The 26,089-nt window shown below is 37.4% G+C and overlaps 3 protein-coding genes and 1 non-coding gene across 4 annotated transcripts; 2 read left to right on the forward strand and 2 right to left on the reverse strand.

Moving 5' to 3' along the window:
- Window positions 1–4,192: 4,192 nt before the first annotated feature.
- On the reverse strand, window positions 4,193–4,284 carry Trnay-gua. The gene is given in 2 exon segments: window positions 4,193–4,228; window positions 4,248–4,284. It is a non-coding gene; the product is annotated as a tRNA-Tyr (tRNA).
- Window positions 4,285–9,859: 5,575 nt separating this feature from the next.
- LOC108606261 (cilia- and flagella-associated protein 410-like) lies at window positions 9,860–11,070 on the reverse strand. The gene is made up of 2 exons (XM_017996223.1): window positions 10,964–11,070; window positions 9,860–10,903 (listed from the first exon to the last, which is right to left on the reverse strand). Exon 2 carries the CDS (start codon window positions 10,859–10,861, stop codon window positions 9,959–9,961), a length of 903 nt encoding a protein of 300 aa, XP_017851712.1. The 5' UTR covers window positions 10,862–10,903; window positions 10,964–11,070; the 3' UTR covers window positions 9,860–9,958.
- Window positions 11,071–14,913: 3,843 nt separating this feature from the next.
- Window positions 14,914–15,660, forward strand: LOC108606290 (Golgi-associated plant pathogenesis-related protein 1). Its single transcript, XM_017996279.1, has 3 exons — window positions 14,914–15,206; window positions 15,262–15,488; window positions 15,538–15,660. Exons 1-3 carry the CDS (start codon window positions 15,009–15,011, stop codon window positions 15,626–15,628), a joined length of 516 nt encoding a protein of 171 aa, XP_017851768.1. The 5' UTR covers window positions 14,914–15,008; the 3' UTR covers window positions 15,629–15,660.
- A 7,333-nt stretch (window positions 15,661–22,993) lies between these two features.
- LOC108606241 (protein no-on-transient A) lies at window positions 22,994–25,120 on the forward strand. The gene is made up of 5 exons (XM_017996189.1): window positions 22,994–23,262; window positions 23,314–24,340; window positions 24,395–24,703; window positions 24,758–24,819; window positions 24,967–25,120. The coding sequence occupies exons 1-5, from the start codon at window positions 23,098–23,100 to the stop codon at window positions 25,045–25,047; spliced, it is 1,644 nt and encodes a 547-aa protein (XP_017851678.1). The 5' UTR covers window positions 22,994–23,097; the 3' UTR covers window positions 25,048–25,120.
- Window positions 25,121–26,089: the final 969 nt, after the last annotated feature.

The following is a 26,089-nucleotide window of genomic DNA, read 5'->3' on the forward strand; positions in this document are numbered from 1 at the left end:
AGCACTCGCTTTGGTTTAATTGGCCGCAATAAGAGCCAAAAAGAGTAAAGAAAGTGGCCAGAGAGAGCGAGCGAGCGAGTCAGGTAAGCAAAATCAGCGTGACTAGCCGCTGGGCAAGGACTTAAGCGAGAGCTTTGGCCATATTGTCACATTGGTGTTGACAAGGTTGAGTGCCGTTACCGTTAGTTGATTGCATTGTGGATTGAAAAGCGTTTAAAACGTTGCCGGACGGACGGAACTACGTGTCTGGCATGTTATCAAGGCAGGAATTAGCTGAGGGGGGCGACAACTGCAAGAAGCCTTCACATGCATGCCAAATTGCTTTAATTCAATAAAATCTCAACGCTAACAAACAAAGTTGCCACAGGCCAAGAGTGCAAGGAGAGAGAGAGAGAGAGAGTGAGCGTAGCTAGTTATGAGTCAGCAGCCAACTACCGTTGGCATTTTAAATTGCTTTTGTGTCTGCGCCGCCCTCTGGGCCATTTGCCCTGTTTTGTTCTTTTGCGAAAAGTCTGCAAAGTAATTCTATTAAAGCAATAGCACAGAAAAAAGCAAAAGCAACTGCGTTAACATTTTAAGCTTTATCAACAGAAATTTTGTTTATGCGTTGGTTTTGCGCCTCCACACACAGCGAGGCAAATATGAAATTCCATTAATTTGATGGATGCTTCAGCTCAAATGCTTGCGAAATTTGTTTTTTTTTTTTTGGGGGAGCTGTAGCCGTAGCCAAATGCAACCAAAGCGCGTGCCACGGGGCGCATGATTAATGCAGCCTGCAGCTGATGCTGCTGGCCAGTACTTTTAGTTTATACAACAGTTTTTGATTTGTTTAGCAATTTATTAAAGTCAAGCGAGTGAAGCAAGCAACGCAAGAGACGTGCTCGACTGTCAAATACACTTACGAAATGGAAATTAATTGAAATATATTAAATTAAGTGTGTTAATATATTAACTTAGTCTTGACTGTATAAGTTTGATATAATAATTCATTACAAAAGTTTGGTTTAAAAATGTGAATGAATATGGATATTAATCAAATTTAAATTTAATTAAATGTATTAATATATTTATTGTAAAATTAAAACAAGTAAACAGCGCATGATAAATTTAAAAAATGACAAATAATTAAAGAATATTTTTACTTTACTGCTGCGCTCTTTATTTATTTATTATCACTACCAATTGCCCTTACTACTGCTTTCTCTCAGTGTAATTAAATTCAAACTATGCACGCCCAACAAAGTTGACTTAGGTTAGTCCAGCCTATGGCTATTGTTGACTTTGCCAAATTTGAAATGTATGCTTATAAACTAATTACAAAATTATGTGTAAAATGCAAAATTGTGGCACAAATGCTTTTGCTTTTGCTTTTACATTTGTTTGTGCAGCACTTCAAACAACATTTATTATTTGTTGTTGCCGAACACGTTAACTTGTGATTTTTAATTAAACGCAAAGCAAGCAAATTGGCAATAAAGACCCGAACCAAAGCGAGAGCTGCGCTTGCAAGTTACATTGAATTGCCATTAATAGGTTAAAAATGGGGTAGAAAAAGAAGAAGAGTTCGAGCAAAAGAAACACACACAAAGCGAATCAACACAAATATGTTTGCATGCCTGGCTCTGGCTCAAAGGCGAAGCCAGCGCAGCAAGTAAGAGAAAATAAATACAGACAAGTAGTTGCTGCTTTTACTCTTCTTCTGCTTCACGTTGTTGTTGTTGAATAACGTTGTATTTAATTGCATACCCAGGCAGCGGTAGAAAGAGAGACAGCAAGAGTGAGAGAGAGATAGCACAAAGGCAAAGGTAATCGAAATGCAGGCAACTTATAGTATGTACTTGGCCCAAAAGAGTTGACGAACGTTGTCAGCTGAGTGGAGCAGCTGCAGCAAAAATATAACACAAAAAAATGAGCTTGGCATGCAAACAAACTGCGTTGTGATTTCTTATAAAATAAACAGTAGAGTCTCAATAGCAGTGACTGCGCCTTTTTGCTGTTTAGCGCAATTTCTTCTACATTTTTATATAAAGTGTATTATGCTACATTTCTGCATTAACAAAATGAAATAGAAAATTGTAGTTAAGAGTCTTATGTGTCTAAAAGTTCTAAGCACTTGCTGTTTCGCATTTATTCCCGCTAAGTTACAGCTCCTAGCTTAAATTTATTAAACAAAAAATTAGTTAGCATCACTGTCTTTTTAGCCATAACTTGCTCAAAACTCAACCGATTTTTAAATGTTTTACTAATTTATGCTCGCTTTGTAGCTAAAAACAAAGTTGCATCATTACATTTTGTTGTGTAAGACTTTTAATTTTTTGACGAAATTTGAAGGGGTAACATCACATTTTTGGCTAAATATCAAAAATTTTAAAATTACCAAATTTTAATGCAGTTTTACTCTCATGCAGCTTACGAGTCTAAAAATGCTGGAAACTCTAAAATCTGTTGTCATTTCGCTAATTTAAAGGCTTTAAAAATATGAAATTTCTAAAAAAAATTTGCTTGTGTGTTTAAAATATTGTTAATAACTTTGCTTAATATTTTTTGAGCTAAATAAATTCATGCTCATATTAATTTGGTTTTCCACAGCAACAAAAAATGTTATAAAGCAGCTGCTTGCAATTTTTTTAAACTCAGTTACAGCTTTTCAAACATTGAAATTAAAACAAATAAATTGTTATGTGGTACAATTGCTGAGCGTAGCGTTTTGCTTTATCGAGCTTTTACTGTATTTAGACACTTAGCTACATTTAATATACATATATAGCATGAAAACGTACAATTTTTTCAGCAAAGTTATTATTTGTATTTTATGTTGCTTCCTCAAGTTGCTCAAACGTTTCACTTTACATAGCAATAAACCATGCAACTACTTTTTGATATATGTGATTGCTGAAGAATTTGTTTAAGCCATTTGATAAAACTAAATACATATGAAATTAATTGCTGTCAAGCATAAATTCTTTGCAAGCCGCAAAACGAAAATAAAATAAACTTGAACAATTTATTTTGCACATAAATGTCAAAAATTTTTAAGCAACCGGCAACAGTTTGGGAAATTGTGAGAATAAATTGAAATATGAGGCGCATATGCCGAGCTCTAATCCACAAATGCAGATGAGAGAGAGAGAGGGAGACAGCAGCTGAGACAGAGTTGGAAACAAACATAAAACTATCAGCAGCTGAATTAAAATATTTATGCATTGTACGTGAGTTGCAATCCCCAGAGGCCACGCCCACTTGCACTTGCATGTGGCTGATGCTGGCACAGCTTGCATTTTATTTTATTGCGCATACGCCTCGTGTGTTGTCATTGCTCGAGAATATGTTATAATTGTGATGCTGCTGCAGTTTGTGTTTATTGTTTCATTAAATGTCAACAGTGCACTTGCAATTAAAGACACACACACACAGACACACGCCGAGAGCTTGCCACACACATGGGGCGCATGATAAATGCCGCCTGTCAAATATCGAATTGTTGCCAACAACTGTCGACTGCATAAAACTCTGTTCGCCAAACTCTTTTGTGGCCGCCGTGGCAAAAACAACCCAAAACCCAAAAAAAAAAAAGAAAAACCAAGCGTGCCACAAATGCAACGACATGATTTATAGCTGCAATAACCACCAGCCCCACCCCCAACGCTCTGCCTAAAACTAAAGTTGGAGCCTGGGCTCGCTCTCTCGCTTATGTTCATGCCATTTATTTAACGTATGCGCAATTCTTTCTCACACAGCGTGCCGCTTCGATTTGCTCGATTGGAAATATTGAATTATATGCTTTTGATGAGCATAATAAAGAAAAAATCGCTAAGCGAGCCAAACCCCAAACTATGAGCAGCAGCGCATGCAACACATCGCTAAAAACTAAATTCGAGGTTAACCCAAACAGTTGAGAGGGTGCATAATAAAATACAAAGCGTTGATTTCGACTAGTTTACACTATTTTTTATAATATTTAAATTTTAAAACAGTAGTGCTTAAAAATATTTGAATTAATTGTTTTAGAATGTTTGATAGCAATAAAATTTAAGCTTTTAAATATTATAAAATTTTTACAATAAAAACAATTTAAATTTACACTTCCAATTGAACACTAATTAAATTAATTGCTAGTTTAATATTATTTAAAGCTTATATTGCAATCTAAATTGTATTAATTAATAAAATATATAACAAAAAAGTAAATTAATCCTTCGAGCCGGATTTGAACCAGCGACCTATGGATTTCTACAATTGTAAACTCGCTACAGTCCACCGCTCTACCAACTGAGCTATCGAAGGTCTATAAATGTTGCGTGTCAAAACTTAAACATAAAGCGTTTTGCATGTTAAACGCGCTCTATAAATAAACATAAAAAAACAACAACAACAAAAGCTTATCGCAGCATTAAAACTGCTCCAAAAGCTGCACAGGTAAGCAAAACGTGTTGAGCGATAAGAAATACTTTCAAAATAAAAATATATGTATTTCAAGGTAAATATATAATGTAAATCGAAAACAAGTTGGTCAGCAATATAACAATAAAGACATAAACTATTTATAGCGCCCAATGCCTTTCTATTTTTATTGTTGTAATGCGTTTCAATTCGGAATGGAAATTGAAAATTGATATAACTCTTATAATTAGTTTTTAATATATAAAGTAAAGAGAAAAAAGTTCAGCTAAACTGGCAATTCACATAAAATAATAAATGTTATTATTATTAGACTTATCTAATCTATAAATATAAAAAATAACAAAAGCAATAATCTATTTTGTGAAATCAATCATCAATTTAAATCATCAAATTTTAGTTTTAACTAAATTTGCATTTACAAAATTATAAAATTTACAATCTCGCTGCTATTAGCTTAAGTCTTGTTGCTAAATAAACTCACAGCTATTTGTATTTAGTTATTTCGTCGCTCGACGTTTAACGTTAAGCTCGGAACGTGACATGTTTGTTGGTCAGCTCGCGTGAACTTTGACCTCTCATAAAAGAGCAGGACGAAGCGCTTGCATTTTGCGCATTTTGGTGAATTGACAGGCGTATTGTGATTCTGAATGCGAATTCGAATTGCAATTGGTTTTCGGGTTTAGATTTGGCTTAAATTCGCTTTTTTACGACTGAATGCAGGCAGAAAAACGTTAAACGTTAAAAACTTGTACCGCAAATCGTTTACGACAGTCAAAACTTTTTGGGCCAGTGCTAGACAGAAAAAAGAAGAAGAACGAACAAGCTTTGAATATATTAAGAGTTTGCCCTGCCTGAAAAATATTTCGAAGGCAACAACAACAATTTGCAGCTGCCATGTCGATGAACAATTTTTGGGAAATTGCATTTGCAAGCGAAAGAGAGAGAGCAGGAGAGAGAGAGTGCGAGCGAGCGATGTGTGTTACCATATTTTTGCCCCTTTGGGCCATAAAAGCTAAAATGTTTGGCGGCTCAAACGAAACGGCAGCAAGAAGCGAAATGCCAACCAGAGTGGATTACATACGGCGCTCAGCTACCAACCCCCCCACCCACTTCTGGGTAAAAGGTGTTGCCTGCACGCCTGAGCTGAGCTACTGCCAGAGTGCTCTGGCCCCGTCTATTCAATTGAGCCTGGTTAACTGCTATGGCCGCCGTAGCATTAAGTGGCCACACCCCAAACGCACAGCCGCCCACTTTTATTGGCTTTGAGTGCTGATGCAATAAAGCCTCCAGTGCATCAGCATCAACGCGATATGTTTCAATGCCAAACAAGATCGTCGTGGCGCTGCTTAAAATGCGACTGCACTAAAGGCTACTGCACTTTATGACTATCGCTATGCTTGTTATCGATTAATTATGTTATGTTTTGTAGTTGCGGTTACACTGGAATAAGCAGCAGCAGAGTGAATGGCATTTATAAAAAGGAACTAGAACGCGTGAACTAGAATAAGTCACAGTTCATTTGAATTATAGTGTAATTAAAAGCACACACTGAGTAAATTAATTTAAAATTCAAAAATTATAATACATAAATATATAAAACATAAATTCATAGCTATTTATCAACATAAAAATAATTATTAAGCATATGTATGCAAAATGAAGTTATAAAGCGAAAATTATACTTGAAAGTTATTCATAGGCAAACTGTTGGCCAACTCTAGCGCTTGAGCATTTAATAAATTTAGCGCTTTAAATTGCATTGCAGCTCACTCGAAGTATTATACTCAAAAATATGCCTCATTATATTTGTATACTCCCGTACGAAAAACTAAAACACACTTATTTGCATTTAGGCCAGGCCAGACACTATTTTAATTTGGCCAACACGCGGCCACTGGAGCGAGGAGTGGGGTGGTGAGCCAAAGGGGTTGACGTCTAGTTTGCCGCTGGCCCTGGCCAACGCGTTTGTTGTCTGTTTAACCGCAATAATTTATGCCTTTGAGCCGTGTTTTGAGTCAAAGCCTTTTGTGTGTGCCGCTCTCTTTCTCTATGTGTGTGTGTGTGTGTTTCTCTCTGTGTGTGTGCACATAATTTTGCCTATTAAAGTAAAACACAAACAGCGCTTATCATTACAAGCATCGCCGTGCCAGGCTGGAACCGCAGCAGCAGCAACAACAACAAGCTAAACAACAACAATGCGCATCCTTTCGTCGACGCCATTTTGTTTAGTTTATGCGGCAAGCATGCATGTGTATGTGTGTGTGTGTGTGTGTGTTTGTGTCTCTGAGCGCCTCGCACTTCCTCCTAATGCAAAAAAGCGACTTTTCAGCACAAATTTTTAGCAAAATTAAAATATTTATGTTGCCGACGTGCTTAATGCGACGCTGCTGCTGCTGCTGCTGCCGCTGACAACACTGACGACGACGCACAGCCACCCACTCACCCACTAACCCACCTTACTCCCTTAGCGGTAACGGAACCCGTTTCCCCAAACGCTTCAAGCAAAACTCACTGCACAGCACTCGCTGTTTAGTTTCCATACATGTGTGTGTGTGTGTGTGTGTTTGTTTGGCTGTGTGTGTGTTTTTCTACGTGCGTGTTCATGTTTCTAAACAGCTTTTGTATCTATGCGCACAGCTATACTCTATATGAGAGAAAAGCCTTTTATCTATTCAATATTTCAATTAAGTTATTAAATAAAAAATTAGCAAGCAAATGCCTCAGCTGTTGGTAAAATTTATAAGGTAATAAATACATATAAAAAAGTATTAATAATTGAATGCATAACAAAAACAATTAATACAAATTTCTATGGCATTCTATCAAATATAATTTAAATTTTTGAATTTATAAGCACAAGTTAAGCAAATAAGAAATATAGTTAATGAAGCCTTTGGTATTCAAAGTTTAGTGACTCGCAATATAATTTATTTATACATAAGCTCAAAAAAATGCATTTGTATTTTAACTGATGATTGTTATTTAACTTTAATAAATAAATATATATAAAATATTTGATATTTATTAAGCTTGCGTTTTTAACTTCAAGGCTTTATTTTTCAATACTCTTGTGCAAATTTGAATTTTGCAAAAATAATTATGTTAATTAAGCGCTGCACACATTTGCGAAATAAACAAATGTTCAAATGTTGGCAAAATATTTGTCTAGGCAACATTTGCTGGTATAAATATGAAGAGAGCATTTGCCAATTCTCATGCCGCTAGATTGTGCGCCCAACACATAATGTAGTCGTTAAACAAAAGACTGCGCTGCAACCCGCTACACTACCCCCCACCCACCACCCACTTGCCAGCTTAACTCTCAGCGCATAATAATGATGCTGGGCACTTAGCATTCGCGCTTTTTAACAATAACAAACTCGTTGTGTTGCAACCGCAAACTGCAGACCACCCACCCCCCACTAAACAATATATTAACGCCATAGACACTTTTCATTTTGGCCGCGTGTCATTTAGCAAATTAATTACATTAAAGCTCAAGTTTTATGCATAATTTTATGTGCGAAATTAAATGGATTTTTATTTGGCGTTGTCATTAGTGTCACAGTTCAAGTGGCCAAAAGAGCGAGAGAGAGCGAGACAGAGGGAGAGCGAAGCAGCGACAAAAGCAAAACAAAAGTAAATTAAGCACAATTCCTTAACAATTCCTCGGGCGTAACATGGCCAAAGTTGTTTTCGTTCTGGACAAAGTTGACCTTTTCCCTCTCGCTCTCTACCGCTCTCCCTCTTTATTTTTTTACACATATTTTTTTTATGTTTGCTGCGCTTTTTGCCGTCTGCTTCTTGTTAAAAACGCTCGAATTTATGGCTATTTGGGGACTTGCCGCAGCTTGCGGCCAAAATGTGCTCACATATAAATTTTTTTTCGTTGCTTTAAGCTGCTTTAAAGGCCTTAAAGTTTTTAATTGAGACTAAAACGTTATTTTATGCAGCCAATTTGCAGCTTGACTGCATTGCATTTAATATTTGTTGCGCATACGCCACGTACGCCAATTGGAAATTGTAAAGTGAAAACTGCATAAGCTGGACAGCTGCTCAGTCGCACTGGCACTCAAAGGCATAAAAAATAAACGGAAATTAAGCAACAGTGCCGTCGAGTAGAACTTGCTCTTGGTCAAGCGGAAATGCTTGAAATATGCAATAGGAAATTTGCTAAAAAGCAATGTACAACGAAAATTCGTTGATAGACAGACAGAGCGAACTTAAATTTAGACAACTAAAAGCTTGTCTCGCTCACAAAACAAAATCCAACTCGTAACTCAGACAACTGCGACCGCATTTCGCACAAATATTGACACATGTGAAAGGGGTTAGGGGTGGGGTGGGGTGGGGTGGGGTTGTGGGAATTGAATCCCAATGGCCACTGTTGGCCATTAGATGATTTATAGGTCAGCTTGTGTGGCAAACAAAAGCAAAAGCGAAATCGAAAACGCACAACAGCTGCATTGACAGCAGCAGCAAAAGTAGTTTGCAGTTTTTGAGAAGCGCAGAGAGCGTTAAGAGGCGCCCCCTCACCTATTCTGCTATCAATTCAATTGTAATGCACACTTTATAAACAACAAACTGTAATTAATGAAAACTAATAATTAAAACAAAAACTGAAACTTCAACGCACACAAATGAAAGTGGGTGGGGTTGGGTGCTGCACATATTTGTGCTAGGTATTGTTTTTCCATTGCATTGTTGGCACGTTGGGTATGTGGCTTGCTTAATGTTCGACAGATTTAATTAAAAAGCACTCTAGTTACAAATTTGAAATAGCTCGACTTGAAATTTAACTGTACAACATGCAGTTGGTCAATATGAAAATAAATTAAGTGCAGTCAAAGCTTAAGTGATGAATTAGTAAGGCGTCGATGTATTTATTTTATAAATAAATGCAGCATATTCAACAATTAATGTTGTTTGCAACAAATTGTTATATTTTGGTATTAAAATCGGCTTGTGTTTTGATTAACTTAAACATAAATAAATAGAAGATTGGTGACTTACCCTATATCCGGAAAACCGAAAGTATAAAGTTAGCAGCGCGTAGACCTACAAAGAAATTTAAATTAAATTATTTATATTGGAATTTATATGCTTTTAAAATCGGCTTGGGATTTTATTTCATATTTGCAGCGCAAGAAAATTAATTTATGTTCATTTGCAATTGAAAGATTGTAATTTATATTTATTTTTAAGCTGTATTCATGTTAACATAATTCAAAATGCATGCGCATTTACTTAAAGTGTGACCGTATTGCAGCTTATTGTTTGATATCGGTAAGCAGCAGCTGTAAGCAAATATCGATAACAACAAATAGTTGAGCTTAGCTGAAATGAATCTAATGTTTGTTGCTTTTTTGAATATTGAAATTAAAACAATCGAAATTTATTTTAGAATTTTCGAAATTTTATGCATTACTCCAAATTGAAGTGTCAAATATAAACTAAATATGAAATTGAAAAAACATATGCATAGGGACAGTTAAACAAATGAAATGTATGGGAAGTGTCTTTTGTTTGTTGAATTCAATGGGGTTAACGAGTTGGACTAGCGTCTGCGTAGCTCGTCCATGCGACAGCGCACGGCCTGCTGCAGTTTGTCCAGCGAGGCGTAGTCAAGTTCGTCTAAAAGGTACAGCGTGGTGGTCAGCAGATGCTCGCTGCGATCGGCGGCATTCAGCTGACGCGGCTGCTGCGCCGCAGTTGGCGGCTCCGAGGAGCGCATGAGGCGACCGGCGTCGGACTCATGAATTCTGCACTCGTTGCAGTTGCGCTCGTAGTGCAACTGACGTGCATTTGGCTGCTCGCAGCGCCAGTCGAGCTGCTGCTCCGACTGGTTGAGCATGTATTGACTGGCGAACATGCTGCGCTGCTTGTTGAGCTGACCAAAGTTGTGGCCTGGAGGCGACGGCGTTGGCGAGCAGCGTGACGAGGGCAGCGATGGCGGCGGCGGCGATGGGCAGGGCGAAGGCGCCGGCGACGGCGACTCTGGCGTCTGCTCCGAGGAGCTGGACGAGCTGCTGTATTCCAGCAGACCCTGGCGCTTAGCCTCCTCCAGCTCCTGCGGCGTGACATCCGCATTGTCCAGCTTCTGCAGTTTGGGCAGCGCACGCAGCACGCTGATGCGATAATTGTCGCCAGCTTGTTCGCAGCAAGGATTGTCCGTCATCCAAAGGCAGCGCAGATCCTTCAGACCCGTCAGGTAGGACAACTCACTCATGTCCTGTATTTTGTTGTTGCGCAAATAAAGTTCCTTGAGTCGCTTGCAATGCACCAGCGGCTCCAGTGAACTGATCCTGTTCACACTCAGCGCCAGCACCTCAATGTTCCGCATTTCCTCCACAATGCTAATGTCATCGATATCGGTGCCCCAGCAGTTCAGCTTCTTCACCTGCTGCAGATCGCAGATCTTGCTGCGCGCCTTGATCATATCCTCGGTTAAACGCGGCATCGCTTTAAATATTTCTTATGCTTTTGTTCTGCTGTGTTGTTGCTTTAATAATCAATCAATTCAATTAGTTTCACTTTGTTTAGTCACTTCACGCTCTCTCACCTGAAAGACTTGAAATTTTGTTCGTTGTGGCACGTTCATGTGCTAGATTTATATATTTTTTTCAATTCTATGTTTGTATGTAGTCCTAGAAGACGCACAAATGTTGCATGACAAATAAATAAGTAAAAGCTAAGCTGGCACATTTGACAATTAAGGCAATGGGTGCTACAGAATTTTAATTGAAGAGCTAAGAGTCGAACGTTGGGCTTTAGCTTGATCTTATGCTTAAGCATATTAATCTTTGTTAGTTTAAGTCATTTAACCAAAGCTGTATAAAAAATAAATAGCACAGCCTGAAGGCCTTTAGTGCTCTAGCTATACGAATTGTACTATAGCATTTAATTCTAGGCTACAATTAAAAATAAATAAGTAAATAGCACATCAAATAATACTAAAGCTTAATAGCACTTTAGTAAATTTCAGCTAATTTTTGATTAAAATAAATAATCTTTGCTTTATAAGCTGTTAAAAACTTTAAGCAAAATCGTTGCTAGCATTCAAGTTAATTAATTTCAATAGCCTGAAGGCCTCAGCTGCTGTGGCTACATCATCACTATAGAATTAATTCTAAGTTACAATTAAAATAAGTAAAATTAATTTAAATAAATATTTTTAAACAAGAGTTGATGCTGGATTGCTACAGAATTTCAAATTAGCCTCAAACAAATCACAAATTCAACTTCGATACATTTTGTGTGCACGTAGATAATTTTAAATTAATTTCTTTTTCATATAATATAAAGTGCTAAAATATTTAGAAAATTCTGTATTACTGCCTATTTGCTTTATATATAAAAATGCTCATTTGATTAATTTTATTTGTCATTTACTACATTTTAAATTGCAATATGACTTAAATACTATTACTCGCTGCAAAGTTTCAAACTTGTTATAGCTGCTGGCTATAAATTTGAAAATTAAAAAAACGAAGCTACAATTTTTGGCAGCCCAACGTGTGAGCAAAGGCAACAAGCAGCAAAAAGTGATATACAACAGCTAGACGACATCAAATGCAATGTTCTGAATGCTTCATATGCTTGTAACCAGCCACGCTGCTTCCCAGCAGAGACAGAGAAACATTGTGTGTGTGAGAGAGACAGAGCGAGACAATGTTTGGCATGCATATTCGTGTTACACTTGCTCGTTTATTTGCTCGCATTACAATTACCCAAAAGCAGGAGCCAAAGGACCAAGAGAGCTACACGTACGCAATTTGTTTGCACAGCACCTGGCCAAGCAAACTGTAGCAAAAGTGGGTGGTTGGGGGTGGTTGGGGGTTAGGTGACTATAAGTTTGTTAGTTTATGCTGTAACACAAACAAATTAATTTCGGCGCTTGGACCAGAACACACACATTCGCAATGTTTAGCACATTTGCTTGTAATTGAATATTGTATGCAACTGTTAGAGCGAGAGAGCGAGAGAGAGACAGCACATTAAACATTTGCATTTGGTCGACCTCAAATTATGCAAATACTAATTATGAAAATTGTTGCAATTGTTGCAATGCCACATTGATAATTATATTGACAGCTTGACTGGCAGCACATTGACAAATTTAAATCCTTTGAGACACACACACACACACATATGTTTATAAACTTTTGTTTTAATAATTTATTATTTTTTTTTGCACACAGCATTATGAATAGGACACGTTGTCAGAACATGCAGCAGCTGCGCTGCTTTTTTTTTTGACCGCGTACATTGCTCCCATCTTAGCCGCGCTGACCGAAACAGCATTTTAATTAAAACTTTTTCAAATGCATTTTTAAATGGCCTGCCAGGCTATAAAACAAGTTTTTTTCACATTTTTTTTAGGCTCACACATCATTAAGTTTGCTTTTTTTCTATGGCGCGCTGGCTCTTTAAGCAAAAAGCATAAAGAGCCGGCACCAACTGCTGGCCAAGAGGTCATCATGTGACCGCAGAATTGCGGTGTAGCCTTGGCTAAGCGCACTGCCTCTAACTGTTAAGCGCTGCTAATGATAATTAAATTGCTTTAAATTTGCGCTTAAAATTCCCTAAAAAAAAGCAAAATATTTTATATACTAAAATATATATTTTATCTATAACTTTTGATTTTTAGCTGCAAATTTAGCTGCTACATATATTTAATTAACTGCAGCGTCATTTTTTTTAGCTTTATAACATTTTTTCCTTACAGTTGCCGTAACGTTTATTACACATTGCGTATACGCAACGTTAATCAACAGCGGGTGGTGGCAATTGTGCTTGCAGTTTATCAACGCACAAACTAACGCTATATAGTTTGTTGATTTTTATGGAAATTATTTGTGTCCGACTGGGACTAGGCGCCACAGGAGACGCCAGCAGCGACAGCGGCGTCGGCCAGACAGTGCAACTAAATGGCTTCCTACAGTTTGTTGCAGTTGCCAGCGCTGCAGATAACGTTGCACACACACACACAAGCACAAGCAGCGACTTGAGCACAGTAGACGCTCGCTTGAGTTGACTCGAAGCGTCTCGAATATAAAATATAATATAAATATTTAAGCTATGCAAAGCAAATTGAAATTAAACTAAGCAAACTAAATAGAAAACTTAAGGAAACCTTATAGAGCTTCAGCTTAGTAACTAAATTAATCAAACTAAAATTGGCAGAAATAAAGTTCTTTAATTTTTCTATTTATTTCTGCCCATTTTAGTTTGATTAATTTATTTACTAAGCTTTAGCTCAATAAATAAAAATTTAACCAAAAGAATAATTTGTATTATAATTTATACATAGATAGATAATTAAAATCTTTAAACACTTTATTTTTATATAATGTATTTTGACTTAATCTACTAATCTAAACTATTAATCCACTGACTTATTAATGATCAAGGCTTGAGTTAAAATTAATCAATTTTAAGCTTAATAAATAAAATGTTATATAAATTCATATCAAGCATTGTATTTCAATAAATTATAAAGTCTTTAAGCACTTTATTTTTATATATATTTTGACTTAAGTAATCTACTAACTAATTAAGTTATTGATTTAAGTTACTGAGTTATTGTTAATCAATTTTATGCTTTATAAATTGATATTTTATATTATATTCTAATAAAATATAAAGTCTTTAAGCACTTTATTTTTATATATGTTGTATTTTGACTTGATTAATCTACTAACTGATTAATAGCACTGAGTTATTGTAAAGCAATTTTAAGCTCAATAAATAAAAGTTTATGTAAATTGATATTATATATTATATTCTAATAAAATGTAAAGTCTCTAAGCAGTTTATTTTTATTTAATTAATTTTGATTTGATTTATTTAATGACTATCAATTGGACGCTGCTATCGCTAATCAAATTTAAGCGCAAGCAATAAAATCTTCAAGCACTTTATTTTATTTGATTTAGCTACTTACGAATCATTGATTGAGTTGAAATGTTGTATAGTCAATAAATAACTGCAAAATCTAACACATATGAATATTATAAAATGCTCTCTATATCGGACATTCACTGTACTTGCAACTGAGCTGAGCAAATTGTAATTTAAACATTTTGGCGCTCGGCCAAGTAATAATTTGTGTCCTGACTGCGCGCGGATTTATACTTTCTTTTATTTCTTTACATACTTTATTTGTTTGTGTTGTTTTGTTTGTTTGTTGCCTTTAACTGTTGGCATGCTTTTATCTGTAACTGTAAACGCTGGGGCATGGAGCATAAAAAGTCAAGTGTTGCAGTTGCGCGCAATTATTTGGTATAACCCCCAATGGATGCCACACCCACTCCCACGCCCATTTAGAGACGCTCGCTTCGTATCGCTTGGCGCAATAAATTCCATTAAAATGCAATTTGAAGTGTATTTTGTGATTTCGAACATAATGCCAAGAGACAAACGTGCGCCGCACTCCAAACGAAGTTTGTTATGCGAAATCCTTGGAGATTTTAAAGAGATTTATGTCAAGGCATAAATCGAACAATTGAACTCAAAAGCTGTTGTCATGTCAACCTGGCAAAGCTAATCGTACAAAATTCCAGTCAGTCTAGTTAGTTGGTTGAACTAATTTCTGGACCTGCACCATGCCGCCGCGTAAGCTGCCGCCCATACCCAAGACGCATGAGCGCACGCCTGGACCGCTGGGCCAGGATACGCCCGCGAACAATGAGAAGTTCCTCAAAGATGTTTTCAATACCACCAACAAGTATCGCAAGATGCATGGCTGCCCCGAGCTGAAGATCAACAATGAGCTGAACAAGCACGCACAGCAATGGGCCAATGTATCAATTGAAAATCAAATTTATTTAAGCCAAGTTTACATTTCACTGCTTGCAGCATCTGCGCGATAAGAACATTATGGAGCATCGTCCCAATCCCAAGTATGGTGAGAACATTTTCTTGTCCGGCGGCATGGATGTAACCGGCGATCTGCCTGTGGACATGTGGTATAGAGAAATCAACGCCTTCAATTTCAACAAGCCCGACTTTGCACCCACCGCTGGACACTTCACGCAGCTCATTTGGAAAGCATCCACCGAAATGGGATCCGGCGTAGCTCGCAAGTAAGTTATCGTATAATTCTCTATCCTTTTGTACAATTTCTACCCGCAGAGCGGATCGCACTTGGGTCGTTTGCAACTACAATCCACCTGGAAATGTTGTGGGACAGTTTAAAGAGAATGTGCCACGCAAATTAGAATAAATTTTGCAGGTCCAGAAATAATATTCGATGCCTTTTAGTTTTTATTGCTAGTCAGGCTTAAGCTAAACTTTAAATTCACTGCATTTAAATTTTTGCTATGCGCACGTACAACAAAAAATGATTTCACTAAAAGTAAACAAGCTAGCGTTAGTTTGTTGGTAAACGTTGCGTATACGCAATGTGCGCGCACACTGCTTAGGCAAAGGTCGTTTAGCTAACTAAAATAATTTTCTTTGCTTAAATTAATAAAACATAAAGTATGCATTATAATTATTGCTTCAATGCAAATAAATTTAAAAGTTAGAGCGCATTCAATTGAGCTAAACTGCTAATAATAAATTATTTTATAAGCAGCGCATGAAGTAGTTAATTTATTTATATGTCTAAGCAACACAAAAAGTCAAATTAAATATTTAAAAAAATATATTAAAATGATTTAAGCAACTTTTAGACGCTGCACTTCAATCAAACTGCACATTCAATTGAGCTAAACTGCTAAGAATAAAATAAAATAATTAAACAGTATATTAAAATGATTTAACTATTAGACGCTGCACTCAATTTCCAAACAAACTGTATACAAAATCTACCGTTAGCAGCGGGCAACTTTAAACATTGAAAATCGCATTTACAAAAAAAAAAAAAAGTGAGCCTAACCCAATAAACCAGTTTGCGTGGCAGCAGCGCTGACTGTTGCTGTTGGCTTCAATTTCACGCCGCCAACAAGTGACAAGTGCACACACACACACACACACATATATATATAGGGCTGGCAGGCTGCCACAAATATGCTGCTGGGCACAATGACAGCAACAAAGGCAAACAGGCAGCAACAAAAGGCGCAAATGGCAATATGGGAAGCGCAACAGCAGCAACAACAATAACAACAACAACAATAGCAAGAAAAACAGCTGCGCGACTATAACAAACTGTGATCAGCGCAGAGCGTGGGCGTCGTCATACGATTTAACGCCCCAGAGAGTAGACTATGAATTTTTATGGCAAAATTTGCTGTTTTTAATTTCAACGCATTGCTCAGCAACGAAATATAAATAAAAAAAATATATATATAAATGTATAGCAAAAAGCAAAGCAGCGCTAAAGCTGCAGAGCGAGTGAAATTGTTGGCCCAGGACACCTTTTGCTTTGACCCAGAGCCACTGGCGTTGGCAGGCAGCGCAACATGTTAGTGTCAGTCAGGCTGCCACGCCCACTGCTAACGCCTCACTGTGTATATTTATGGCAAAAATGCAAAATTAATGACGTGTGACGTGAAATTGTTGCAAAAGCGAAAAAACAAAGTTAATATTGCTACTAGACAGAGCTAAAGAGAGAGAGAGAGAGCGCATTTGGCTAAAGCAAGCGAAGCGTTAAATTCCACACGACCACAGCATAAAATTCAATAAAATATGCCCAATGACAAGGCAGCAAACTTACGTTTGAGTGACTGACGAACAGTCAGCAGGACAAACAGGCAGACTGATGTTTGCCTTAGACAAATCTCTGTAAATGAGAAGTAAAACGTTTAAGGTTTTTGATGCGCTCAACTCGCAGTGGGAGTTATGCAAATCTGAAGCAAGCGGATCTTGAGATTTAAAGCAAAAAGCAAATGTAAGAATTTAATTTAAGCGCTGCTGCTGCTGCAAAAATTACATATAAATATATTTTAAGAATTTAATAGGCAAAAGATTTGCTAAATTTAATTTATGCAAACTCAGTCAAAGGTCTATAAGTTTCTAGAGCTCGTGGATAAGTATAAATTTAAAAGGTTAACAACTAAGTCTGTTCATATTAATAAAATAAACATATAAGCATTTGTTTTAGTTACTTTTTTTTTAAATGCATTATATAGTTTCATAAAAAATAAATGTTTTTTATATGAAAACAGAATAAAGTTAATGTATCTAATTTCAGATTAGAAGTCAGCGAAGTTTTGTTTGCTCTGCAGTTGAAATTACTTAATGATTGCTACACTTAACTAAAGACTGAACTGAAAGTCAATACCAAACTGTGTCAGTTTTTATTTAAATTTTAACAGCACATGAATATGTCGCAATACTTTGTATTTGGTCAGCTCTGTGGGGGGGGGGCGGCGATATCGAATGAACTCATGCAATGTAATTAAGCCGATGAATAAAACAATGCCAAGCAGCTGACAACTGAGGTCAGTTGGAGTCGTTGGAAACGGCAACTGGTGGGGGGTGCTGTAATATAATAAGATTCGATGGACAAAGCTGCAGCTTAACCTGCAGCTCAAAGGCTGAAGAGTTGAAAAGGAAGCGCTGTCCGTTATGCATTGTAATTTGCGCGTAATTTTGCATGGCCAAACGTGTAAATGCTGCAACCAACAACAACAACCAACCAATGTGTACAAAGGTAAACCAACAACAACAACAACAACAACAGCAAGTAGAAGAACAAGCGCAACCGTTGTCAGCTGCTTACGGGCAAAGTCTCATTTATTTTAATGTGTCGACGCTGACGACGTGCAAATGGCTGCCAGCTCTTTTTTTTACAGCAGCAACATGCATTGGTTGAAGCAGCAGCAGCAGCAGCAGCAGTTTGCCACGGCTGCTTTTCATTTTGGAAAATTGCTTGCAGCTGCAACGACAACTGCAGCTCAAATACAGTCAAAGAAATAAGCTTAAGTCGCAGCTAAGCTTAACTTATAATATTGCAAGTAAATTAGTTAGCAATGCGCACTTACCCGTCATAGAAAATATTCGTTGAAGTTGCGCCTGCTTTGAAACAAAAAAGAAAACAAATTAGTAAAATAAAATAAATGTTGGTTACCAATATATCAACTTATGCTATTTTTATTGTAGACTTAAATTTAAATATTTATTTTAATACATTTTAAAACATTTTTGCAATATTCTTTGAAGTTTTGCTGCATTTTAATAAAAAAGACAACAAATTGCTAAAATAAAATAATAAATAAACTAAAATAAATATATAAACTGCTTTTATTCTTTTTATTAAATAGATTTAATTTTAAATATTTATATTAATAAATTGTAAATAATTTGTAAAATATTCTTTGAAATAAAATAAAATAAATAAACAAAAATAAATAAATAAACTGTTTTTTTTCTTTTTATTACACAGATTTAATTTTTATATTTTTTTTTAATATTTTCTTTTAGCTGTCAACTGTTCGTAGTTGACTTTCAATATATGTATATTTTTTTAAAGTGTAGCTCATATGTGCGTTTGTGCGTGTTGCATGCTGTAATTATTAAGCTGGCATTGCAGCTGTGCCTGCTGTGCCTCAACTCAGCTGCACTTTTCATTCAATTTCTGTGACCCGACAACAACAACAACAACAACAACAGGGCCAACAACAATGGTCATAACAATGCCAATTTTAACGGTCATTACAGTAAGGCCATAACCATAAAAAATGCACAGCAACAACAACAACAACAACGCCAGACAACAGCGCTGCATACATTGATGATACGCATTTATTGGGCTTACGGGGCGTATTAATAATATTCAACTGTTCAACCTCAAACCCAAACGCCCAAACACGCCCACACGCCGCCCACGTAAGTCGCACAATACACAACGAATTAAATTTCAATTGGAACATGCGCCATTTATTTGCACACAAAAGCGTCACAAAAATTAAATAAAAATAGTTTTTTGTTCAACATGCGCGCAACTTGTTTGCGCGTTTTGTTTGCCAGCTCAGTTTTATTTTTCAGCAACAATAACGACGACAACATTTTGCCAATTTTAGCCAAATTTCATGTAATTGTAAAACATGCACAATAAATTTTCAGTTTTTTTCATCCTTTATATGCGCATAACCTACTTTTGCCACGGATAATGCCAAATGATGAATGCAACACTTTTTGGCAGCTGCTCAACAGTTGCGAAAGTAACTGCGTTTGTTAGCTTAAAAAATTGTGGTAAATGTGCAAAAGTTATTCAAAAGTTATAGTAACAAAATTTCAACTTTTCTTATAATTTTAAATTAACATATTTTGCAGGCATGTGAATTGAAAATATATTAATTAAATTAATGTAGTTTGTAAAGAATGCATCAGTTTAAAAATTAAATAAAATTAAAATTGTAATAAAAATAATTTAGAAAATTTTTATTTTATTTTATTTAATTTTTATGTATTTTCAGCTGCACAAACTTATTGTTTGTACTCAACAAAATTTCTACTTTTATTATAATTTGAATTAACATATTTTGGAGACAAGCTGCGTATGTTAATTGAAGGTTTATTAATAAAAATAATGTAGTTTTTAAAGAATTCATGTGTTTCAAAATTAATAAAATTAAAATTGTGATGAAAATAATTTAGAAAATTTTTATTTTTATATATTTTCAGCTGCACAAACCTTTATTCAAATTGTTGTATTCAAAAATTCAAGAAAATTAAATAATTTAATTGTAGTTAAAACAGTCTTGACGCATACGTCAAAAAATTAAAAATTTTTGATACAAAATCTGCCTAAATTTTAATTGAAACCTCTGACATCAATCACTTTGAATCAGCGTCTACTCTAGAGTAAATCTTTCGTATAAATAAATGTCAAGACATTATTTAAATAATTCATATAAATGTTAATGCTAATGAAAATGCTGTGCTCAGTCTCTTTAGCTCAATTGACAATTAATGTGCCGCAGCTGTGACTAAAACTGTGACTCCAAGTGTCACTTAACTTGCCTATGTGTCTGTGTGTGTGTGTGTGTGTGTGTGTGACTAGACAAGCTCATTAATAACCGCAGCTTGGCGAAATGCCAATGCAAATGTAGCATACATCACTCATACGTCATGTTGGTTAATCCATTCATTACACGCCTGCAAATGGCGAATGGCTGAGAGAGAGAAATCCAAGCCAAGAGCTGACAGCTCATCACATTGCCAATGGCCGCCAGGCCACATGCTAAGCAGCTTTAGGATTTAGGTGCGTCTGTTCGCTGGGGTATCAATCAAAATGTTAAGCTGCCTGCAGCTTTGTTTGCAACTTTTTTTTAACTTGAGCAGCAGCAGCAGCAGCAAAGGGTGTGAGATTATAATGAGCTTGTTAGTTGTGTAAAAAAGTTTTGCGCGTTGTAAAACAAGCAAAGCACAAACAGCAAAAGAAATGTTAAGTTTATAAAGAAAGTTGTAAACACTAAAGTGTAATTAATGAATTAATTAAAAATTTAAATAGCTTGGCTTAAGCTTCGTTGCATTTATCTTGTTGACAAATCAAATAAACAATTGTTTGTTTGTTCCAATGCTTTTATCTATGGCTGCGCACTGCTTTTATTTTCACCTGTCAAAATGCCGCACAGCTTAAACTGCTGCAATTGATTTCACACTTGCCACACACACACAAGCAAACAATATGCAGTTGCTGCGGTTGCATGTGCAACGCGGCAGAGTCAAAGCGTAAAACCCAAAGCGTGCGTTACTTGCCGTCGATTTAATTAATTTCGCAAATTCGGTTTTCGTTTATTTATGCTGCGCTCTCTCTCTCTCTCTCTCTCTCTCTCTCTCTTTATATATAAATGTTTAATCGCAGCTAGTAGTATATTTTATAACAGCAAACATTTTTGCATTTATCCAGTCGCTTTTAATGACAACCGCAGCAGCATCTGCTGCTGTCCGTCGGTTCGTCCGTCCGTCCGTATGCGCTTCATTGGATTCAATTCTACGGGCGTAGTGTCAATATCGAAAGTTGAAGCTTTTTAAGGTTAATGCACATTGATTGCAAAAATAAAGCAACTAAAGTTTAAGCACAGTGCATTTAAATTATAATTAAGATTTATAATCCCAAGTCAATTTGAGATTTCAAAGCCAACTTAAGCAACAATATTTGTCACTTTTGTTTGAACATTAAATTTAAACATTTATTAATTTGCTTATACATATACTTAAATGCAGACCAATGCATCTATTAACACGTTAACAAAACTGCAAAGTAATATGTAATTAATATTGCGCATACGCTCAGTAGTCTTGGCAAGCTTACTCACAACAGCAACAACAAATTCACCTTAGCGCATTAGAATTTATTTTTAAGACACACACACTTTTCTTTTTTCAATTATCCACCGCACGTCGTTGTATGGCCACCTTGAATATTGCATACATTAATCCCAGGCTGATTGCAATTATACTGAGTATCTTTACTCCCATCATGAGATAATGCTCGCTATGATTTTCCGCCGACAAGAAATGGGCGCCCATGCACTCGCCATCGCCGTCGGACACAATACGTCGCCACACCTTCTGGGGCAGCCGCACCAAATAGTAGCCCACGCCGCCGTCCTCTACTGCGCAGTTCTGCTCCAGCTGCCTGCGGCAGACCTCGCGTCCCGGCAATAACTTGCAGAAAACGCCCAGAATGCTTTTGTACGGATTTAGCCAAGACATAATTTAATTGAATTGGTATAAGATTGACCGATTGACTAGTTAAACTCCAAATATGAAAACTTTCGAATAACACAATTTGTAAGGCAAGCAAACTCTATTGAAATAGTTTTAACAACATTCGTTGATATTGCGACATTGACACTTTAGTCAAGGCTACAAATATTTGTAATATTTGTAGCACAATGAGTTGCAAAAAAGAAGGTGCTTATATATTTAGTTGAGCTGTTAGCATTGCTCAATAATTCAGCACCTAAGGCTCAACGCCAGCCAAGTCATTTGTTATGTTAAGGATATGGCTGTCGATTTGCCTTTAATTAAATGAGCCACAGCCTAGCAGCTTCAATAAGGTCAAACATATAACATCCCAATTGCTAAATTCCAATTTCCTTTCCGCTGCCATTCACCATGTTCAAGATTATTGTGCTTATACTTTTCAAGGGCACTGTACTTACAACTATTTCAAGTTTCTAAGCATTGACTTACAATATTTTCCAGACAATGCATTGTCATTGCAATGTGCCGCAGCCGCTTCTTCTTCTTCAGTTGAGCGATGAAGTTAAATATTTTTACTTAAAAAAAGTTTATTAGCTTAAATAAGCGTTAATGCTCGTGTAATGAACTTAAGTTTCTTAATTGCACTTGCACTTTCACTTTATATTAATTGCGCAGCATGAAAAGTAAACACGCACTTTATTCATTACTGAACGTAGACTTAGTTCAAATGAGCGATGCTGCTCGATAGGTGCTTTTACCAGTGCTGTTAAGAACGAAGCACTGCCTAACATTCTGTTAAGAGCGAATTGTGATCGACATCGATTATTGTCGCTGGTTTATGTTGAGTGTTGTCAAATGCATTACGCTAAAGCAATGTTTAGGTTTGATTTTAACTTTAAACAGCTTTAACTATATTGCTAAAATTTAATCACAGCAGGCGTATGCCAACATGTTTATAAGTTAATGCCAGTCTAAAATCAGACATCAAAAAGCGCAGCAAATTTTGTGAGCTCTAAAAATATCCAAAAAATAATTGTGTGATTTTTTTCATTTTCATTCTACGGTTCATATTGCTTTAACTATTTGACTATGGAGAATGAAATTATTTCCGTTGACGATGATAAGATAGTGTCCACTACAGACAAACGCGGTCCCATTATTATGTCCAATGAAATGATTACACCGCCAGCCAAGAGGTTCAGAGGTCCGCGTAATCAGCAGGAATTTGTTAAAACACCAAATGGCAATGAGCATGTAAGTCAGTGTAGTAAGTAATGACGACCCATATATCATATTTCTTCACAGTATTTTAATGGCGGTGGCGGTGGCGGTGGCAACAGCGCCGGCCATACTCCTTATGCAGGCAAAAGCTATCGTGGACGCGTGGCCGGTAACTTTGCTCATGGCAATTCGGTTGATCAGGGGCAGCGTGGGGGCTGGCAGCGCGGTAGCAGCAACGGCGGTGGTGGACGCAGTGGCGGCGGCAGTCAGCAACGCAGCGATGATTATATGATAATTCAAAAGCTGCGTCAACTGGGCGGCCCCACACTGGATCTAGAGGAGGAATCTTCAGCTGATTTGGAGGAGCAGAAGTTCTCCAATCACAATCGCCTTTATCTTGGCAATTTATCGGGCGATCTGCTCAAGGAGACCGGTTTGCGCGAGCTCTTCAAGCCCTATGGCGAGGTGGAGGATGTGTTTCTAAACTCAGAAAAGGGCTTTGCCTTTCTGAAGGTCGACTTGCGTTGCAATGCCGAGAAGGCCAAGCGCGTGCTGGATGCATCCACGCACAATGGACGCCAGCTGCGCGTGCGCTTTGCGCCAAGCGGCAATGCGCTGCGTGTGAGCAACATCAGTCACTTTGTGTCCAATGAGCTGCTGTACAAGTCGTTCGAGATCTTTGGCCCGATTGAGCGCGCTGTGATTAGCGTTGATGATCGCGGCAATCACATGGGCGAGGGCACTGTGGAGTTTCTCAAGCGCAGCTCGGCGCTGCTCTGTCTACGTTGGTGCAATGACAAGTGTTACTTTTTGACGGCCTCGCTGCGTCCTTGCGTGGTGGAGATTAAGGAGGACTTTAAGGATCCGGATGGACTGCCCGAGAAGGCGCTGGCCAAGAGCCGCGAGTATGTGCAGGAGCGCAATGTGGGACCGCATTTCGCTGACGTGGGCACGTTTGAGCATGAGTATGGCAATCGCTGGAAGGATTTGCATGTGTTTTACAACTCTCGCATGGCGACGCTCAAGCAAGAGATGCAGCTGGAGGAGAAGCAGCTGGATGCTCAAATGGAGTTTGCACGCTACGAGCGTGAGACGCAGCTACTGCGCGAGGGTGAGTATGCGCTACTCCATGAACTGCCTACATATTGAATTCTTTTGCCTGCAGAGCTGCTGAAGCGTGAGGCAGACAATGAGCGCATGAAGCTCGAGTGGGAGATGCGTGAGAAGCAAAAGGAGGAGCAACGCATGCTGCAGGAGGAGCAGCAAATGCTGCGTCGCCAGCATAGCGTGCCACAGCTGCAGCAGCAGCAGCAGCAGCAGCGCGACGCTATGTTCTTTCGACGTCGCAACTCTTTTGTGCCTGGACCGTCGCCACAACAGCAGCAGCAGCCACAGTCGTTCAACATGGCACGCAATGCCATTGGACTGGGCGATTCGGGCATTGATGTGGGCTCACCTTTTGTTGTGTTTGAAGGTAAACAGTAACAACAATTAGCATAAATATTTATAAATCGTTATCTGTTTGCAGATAGCGAAGCTAATGCGCCCATTGCTGACAATCCGCCTGTGCAGCGTAATTTTAATAATCAGGTAGCTATATCTATAGCTAATGCACATAATAATGTTAAGAAAATATTCACGCAGCGAAGCCATTTTAAGTGGCCTTGCTTTAAACAATGCACATGTTTATAATAATTTTGTTGCGCTATCTTTGCTAATGATTCTTTTCAATTCAAGGATTCAATTGATGTTGTTCACTTTGAAGATGGCAATGGACAGCCAGAGAATCCAGCGCTTTGGGGACGTCGTACGCTGTAAGCAGCTCAAGCAACAACAACAACAAATGCAGTTAACAACATATTAAACTACAAACAACATATGCAACTTTATAAATAAAGTATGCGCGTATCATAAATAATATTTAAGCTGCTTCCAATAACAGACGCAGTCAGTGTCTGACTTCAAGTGTAGATTGACAAATATTTGCAAGGCGCGATAAGCGACTGCACTTGAGTCATGTCTGTCAATCTATGCGCTAGTCAAGTGTCTGACTGACAAATCGAAAAATAGCTGCAGTTAGACTAGCATAAAGGTTTAAGGCATATATTGTTATATTTATTTGCTGTACTTGTTAGCGCTTAATTAATTTAAGTTCTCATTCTGGCATTAATAATGTGCTAAATGCTTGTGTGTGCCACATGTGGCGTATGCTTAATGCGGCGCACCTTGAAATGCACTTAAAATTCTCAGCTGACACCAATTTTTAATTGTTGCTTTGCCAACTTGTTTGGCTTGTTCCAATGCATTTAACATTTTCTGCATTTCTGCGGGTTTTGCTGCAAAACTAAACTAAAACTTTTTGTGTATGCGCCACAGCATTTGTTGGGGTTTGTGTCCAGAGCCCCCAGAGAGACTGAGACACGGTTTACGCTCCAGTTGTATGGCTGCCTGGCCCACATTCTACTAGCACTGGACACCAGTTGATCATCTATATATATTTATATATGCAATCAAAAGCTCAACTTGCTGGCATTTCAATTAAAGAACTTTAGCTTTTTTTTTTGGAGCAATCAGGCTGCATAAATATTTAAGTAAATCTATCAAACAAATAAAAGCGCTTGTAAATATTTGTAGTCTGCTGTCGTAGACACAATACCCAGCAGACCGCCCACTCAGGCCCGCCCATCAATCCCTTATAGGCTTACACACACAATCAATTGCCAGATTAAATCAAGCACACGCATACACAGATACAACACACACACACATGCATGCATAAAGTTTTGTTTCTCTTTGGCGTCAGGCTATAAATGCCGGCAAAAAGTCTCATAAAAAAAACTTGATATGCTTCCAAATTTAA

The sequence above is a fragment of the Drosophila busckii genome, unplaced genomic scaffold (assembly GCF_011750605.1).
Source record: "Drosophila busckii strain San Diego stock center, stock number 13000-0081.31 unplaced genomic scaffold, ASM1175060v1 hic_scaffold_38, whole genome shotgun sequence".
In the NCBI taxonomy this organism is placed as follows: domain Eukaryota; kingdom Metazoa; phylum Arthropoda; class Insecta; order Diptera; family Drosophilidae; genus Drosophila; species Drosophila busckii.

Bases quoted from the DNA above. Each gene is read 5' to 3' on its own strand.
- LOC108606261 (XM_017996223.1), bottom strand. From the start codon at position 10,861: ATGCCGCGTTTAACCGAGGATATGATCAAGGCGCGCAGCAAGATCTGC.
- LOC108606290 (XM_017996279.1), top strand. From the start codon at position 15,009: ATGCCGCCGCGTAAGCTGCCGCCCATACCCAAGACGCATGAGCGCACG. The intron at 15,207-15,261 runs GTATCAATTGAA...CACTGCTTGCAG, and splicing joins ACGCACAGCAATGGGCCAAT to CATCTGCGCGATAAGAACAT. The intron at 15,489-15,537 runs GTAAGTTATCGT...TTCTACCCGCAG, and splicing joins GGATCCGGCGTAGCTCGCAA to AGCGGATCGCACTTGGGTCG.
- LOC108606241 (XM_017996189.1), top strand. From the start codon at position 23,098: ATGGAGAATGAAATTATTTCCGTTGACGATGATAAGATAGTGTCCACT. The intron at 24,341-24,394 runs GTGAGTATGCGC...TTTTGCCTGCAG, and splicing joins GACGCAGCTACTGCGCGAGG to AGCTGCTGAAGCGTGAGGCA. The intron at 24,820-24,966 runs GTAGCTATATCT...TTTCAATTCAAG, and splicing joins AGCGTAATTTTAATAATCAG to GATTCAATTGATGTTGTTCA.